We start from the raw sequence: 5,000 nt of genomic DNA, 5'->3' as shown, positions 1-5,000 counted from the left end.
TTTATTTTTTAATCGTGAAAATGTGGCCCAAATGTTTGAATATATTCTTTCAGAGCGAACATTTTTAACTCAAATCTTTGCTTCTGGGGGGGGTCCCTGGAACAACATATTTTCAGATGGGGGTCGGCGGCCAATGACATATTTTTGGGGGTCCTTGACATGAAAATGGTTGAGAAAGAATGACATAGAAACATAAGATTTTTCAGAAAACTGTCATGATTTAGAAGACCTTTTTATAATGGACCTCGGGTCTGAATGGGTTAAGTAAAACATTTGAGTACTTCTCCCCCCACCACCTGCCTCTCTACCTGATCCTGTCCTCGGTGCTACGCTGGCTCTGTTCCAGAAGGCTCCGCTCCGTGTTCAGACGGCTCTGCTCCAGAACCTTCTCCTCCAGCCTGTGCTTGTCGGCCCTCAGGGAAGAGATCTCCCTCTGCTGTTTGTCCCTCAGCCTCTCCGCCTCCTCCTGTGTCCGCGCCAGGCGGGTCTGCGTCTGCCGCAGCTGTCCCTCCAAGCGAGTGCAGTGCGGTCCGCACGGGGCAGGGCCGTCGCTGGCCGCCTTGTCTTTGCTCTCTTGCTGTTTGAGAACCGACTCCAGCCTACAGATCTGAGCGAGAACACAGGAAGGCAAGCCTTTGAGCGATGATACTGATATTGTGCGTGTTGGTTCACTGGAAACACTCTGCTACACCAGTGGGTCTCAAAGTGTCCTTGAGTGGGTTCACAATGCATGGCCCATTGGCCCTGTATGGGTGTGTAACTCTGAGCCTTAATTAGTATCATCTGTAACACCTGTGAAGGAAGTATAGGGAAGCGGTCCAGAAGCAGGAAGAGTTATTCTGTGTGCATAGAGCCCAAGCCCCCAGTAAGGCTATCCAACGTTGAAGCTGCCACTACCTACTGGCCAAATGTGGAATTGCAGCACTTTCATGGAGGTGGACGGACGTTCATGACATCACGTGCGTATACAAGCCCGGACCTCAAAATTGAGGTCCGGGGCTAGGCTAGGCTAAACTTCTGCTCGCTCGAGCCATCGAGTTATAATTATACTTCCGGCAGTCTTCCGGGTGCTTCAAAACGCCACTGAGCAACTTCCACTGAAATGAATGGCGGGGGGGGGGGGGGGGGGGGGGCTAACGCTCCGGTTCGGTCTCCATCCTTTTATTACTCTATGATAGAGCCCCCAGAAGGGCTGGCCAACACTGAAGCACTTGGCCCTACTGGTCAGAGCTCAGGCACGGGGCTGGGCTAACTGGCGCCCTGGGCAACCCCCCCCTGAGGCGCATTAACATTGAGCACTTCCGCATTTCGGACACCAAATTTTGTTTTGTGGAAGTAGAGCGTTCTTCCAGGTGCTTCAAAACGCCACTGAGCAACTTCCATCGAAATGAATAGCAGATGGCGGGGCAGCTTTATGCATAGAGGCCATTGATCCAACATATATAAACATATAAACAGCGAGTTGGCAAACTTGGAGCTCTCACCTCGTTGGTGGCCTCCTGGAGCTGCGTCCTAAGCTCCTCCCTCTCCTTCTCCAAAGCCCTCCGCGTCTCCTCGTTGCTCCTCCTCTGCTCCTCCAAACGCATGCACACCTGCCAATCATATCCAACATTTATACACCTGTAGGTCCTTACATGGGTTAAAGTTCTCAGTCTTAAAGTTCTCGACTGATTTCAGATATTTGGATTCCATAGAAGTCAGCATGTCTTCTATAGAAGTGTGTCGTGCACCAAAAATAGACTATCTACAAGCTTACAACACGTCGCAGCGCGACCTAATGATCTCAGATATTTCATAACAGCAATCGTTAACACCTCAATCTGCAACAAAACATCCTAATTGTACATATTGTGTTAAGTGTGTAGGACACACGGCGCTAGTGTGTGGTGGCTCCTTTCACGCCGTTTCACAAATGACACATTAGGACTTGGCCTAGCAACATTTTTCAGTTGTGAGCTTTTATTTTGCTTTAATCCATGGGTCCTTACTACATGGCCTTGGCTTTAGTTCTTTCAAAGCTCTTTTTTATTCAACATGAGGGATGTTACAGGGATATTGTCAGGGATATAACAATATATTAGTTACATAAATTGGATTTTGGATCTCAACACACTCAACTGCAGACATGATATACATCAACCACACCCACACCTTATACAAATAAAATGTAAACAAACACCTATGAATAAACACAGTACTAGAAAAAAGCAGGGGCATAGAGGCACCTACTTAAAGAATACTGTAGAAGTTTTTCTCATAACATATCAGAAAGGGGCTCAACATTTTTGTTGAATTTGCACTGTTCTCCTCAAATGGTATGACATGTTTTCTCAGGTTTCATGCAACACATACAGTACAGTACACACAGTACAGTACAGTACATCTCTAATCCAGTGGGAGTGGAGTGGGGGGGCAGCATGATCTTTCCGTTTTGAGATTTTGATTTCCAAGATATAGCTCGTCGAGCCAGAAGAGACGCAAAGGCTAGAACATCCTGTTTTGTTTTAGGTAACTGTAATTCATCATGGGACAACACCAATGATGGCAGATAATGATTTGGTTCAATCAATGAGCAGCTGAAGCGTTTCTGAAATGCTTCGGAAAACCACTTGGCCGTACTACATATCCATAAGTCAATAAGGAAAACCACTTGGCCGTACTACATATCCATAAGTCAATAAGGAAAACCACTTGGCCGTACTACATATCCATAAGTCAATAAGGAAAACCACTTGGCCGTACTACATATCCATAAGTCAATAAGGAAAACCACTTGGCCGTACTACATATCCATAAGTCAATAAGGAAAACCACTTGGCCGTACTACATATCCATAAGTCAATAAGGAAAACCACTTGGCCGTACTACATATCCATAAGTCAGTAAGGAAAACCACTTGGCCGTACTACATATCCATAAGTCAGTAAGGAAAACCACTTGGCCGTACTACATATCCATAAGTCAATAAGGAAAACCACTTGGCCGTACTACATATCCATAAGTCAATAAGGAAAACCACTTGGCCGTACTACATATCCATAAGTCAATAAGGAAAACCACTTGGCCGTACTACATATCCATAAGTCAGTAAGGAAAACCACTTGGCCGTACTACATATCCATAAGTCAGTAAGGAAAACCACTTGGCCGTACTACATATCCATAAGTCAATAAGGAAAACCACTTGGCCGTACTACATATCCATAAGTCAATAAGGAAAACCACTTGGCCGTACTACATATCCATAAGTCAGTAAGGAAAACCACTTGGCCGTACTACATATCCATAAGTCAATAAGGAAAACCACTTGGCCGTACTACATATCCATAAGTCAGTAAGGAAAACCACTTGGCCGTACTACATATCCATAAGTCAGTAAGGAAAACCACTTGGCCGTACTACATATCCATAAGTCAATAAGGAAAACCACTTGGCCGTACTACATATCCATAAGTCAGTAAGGAAAACCACTTGGCCGTACTACATATCCATAAGTCAGTAAGGAAAACCACTTGGCCGTACTACATATCCATAAGTCAGTAAGGAAAACCACTTGGCCGTACTACATATCCATAAGTCAGTAAGGAAAACCACTTGGCCGTACTACATATCCATAAGTCAATAAGGAAAACCACTTGGCCGTACTACATATCCATAAGTCAGTAAGGAAAACCACTTGGCCGTACTACATATCCATAAGTCAATAAGGAAAACCACTTGGCCGTACTACATATCCATAAGTCAATAAGGAAAACCACTTGGCCGTACTACATATTCCATAAGTCAATAAGGAAAACCACTTGGCCGTACTACATATCCATAAGTCAATAAGGAAAACCACTTGGCCGTACTACATATCCATAAGTCAATAAGGAAAACCACTTGGCCGTACTACATATCCATAAGTCAATAAGGAAAACCACTTGGCCGTACTACATATCAATAAGTCAATAAGGAAAACCACTTGGCCGTACTACATATCCATAAGTCAATAAGGAAAACCACTTGGCCGTACTACATATCCATAAGTCAATAAGGAAAACCACTTGGCCGTACTACATATCCATATTCCATAAGTCAATAAGGAAAACCACTTGGCCGTACTACATATCCATAAGTCAATAAGGAAAACCACTTGGCCGTACTACATATTCCATAAGTCAATAAGGAAAACCACTTGGCCGCACTACATATCCATAAGTCAATAAGGAAAACCACTTGGCCGTACTACATATCCATAAGTCAATAAGGAAAACCACTTGGCCGTACTACATATCCATAAGTCAATAAGGAAAACCACTTGGCCGTACTACATATTCCATAAGTCAATAAGGGGAAAAATAGGTGATGGTGAAGAGATAAGCTGAAGACACATTTATTTGCCAATAAAATTAAGAGATGGAGCTCTTCCACACACGCCACTAGGCATGTAACGATACACTCAACTCACGATACGATACGTACAGTATCACGATATGAGGTTCACGATACGGTTCACGATATTTTCAACACAATTATTTTCCAGACAAATGACCGAAAAATATATTTTCTTTTATGATTTATCTTCCCCCCAAGCTTTTTTCACAATTTTTATTTAACTACATTGCAAAAGTAGCATTACTTTTCATGTAAAATTACTTAATTTCTGTGCAACAACTGTAAACATGCTTTCATGTTTAAACCTAGCTCGAGTTAACATTTCTTCTTTTCTTTGATGGCATCTTAGGATAGATGTAGACCTATTTGACAGTGCAGAAACATAATTGCCTTCCTTGATGTATTAATGAGCATCAATAACGACCATCACCTGTGTCACAGACACATACAGCTCCCCTCTGCAGGCCTCTACTACTGAAAGTGACTGCATGGAGTCTGTCTCATTTCTCTCCAAAAGCACGTGAATATGATGGAATATGATTACAGCTCACATTTCATATCACACTTTTTTTTTTAAATCGATATACATTTTTTAATAAATCGATAAATATCGTCAGGATATAA

The 5,000-nt window shown here is 42.9% G+C and overlaps 1 protein-coding gene across 2 annotated transcripts in view; it reads right to left on the bottom strand.

The window, feature by feature from the left end:
- fam184b (family with sequence similarity 184 member B) overlaps positions 1-5,000 on the bottom strand; it is a 33,464-nt gene that overhangs the window by 10,625 nt on the left and 17,839 nt on the right. For both annotated transcript variants that reach the window (XM_079498710.1, XM_079498711.1), the window contains exons 9-10: positions 1,485-1,592; positions 309-607 (exon numbers count right to left, since the gene is read on the bottom strand). In XM_079498710.1, the coding sequence (XP_079354836.1) occupies positions 309-607; positions 1,485-1,592 (407 nt within the window). The remainder of the gene's footprint in view (positions 1-308; positions 608-1,484; positions 1,593-5,000) is intronic.

The sequence above is a fragment of the Electrona antarctica genome (genome assembly GCF_951216825.1).
Source record: "Electrona antarctica genome assembly, chromosome: 4".
NCBI classification, from domain to species: Eukaryota; Metazoa; Chordata; class Actinopteri; order Myctophiformes; family Myctophidae; genus Electrona; species Electrona antarctica.
The sequence above is the reverse complement of the archived record's forward strand: the minus strand, read 5'-3'. Positions and strand labels throughout refer to the sequence as shown.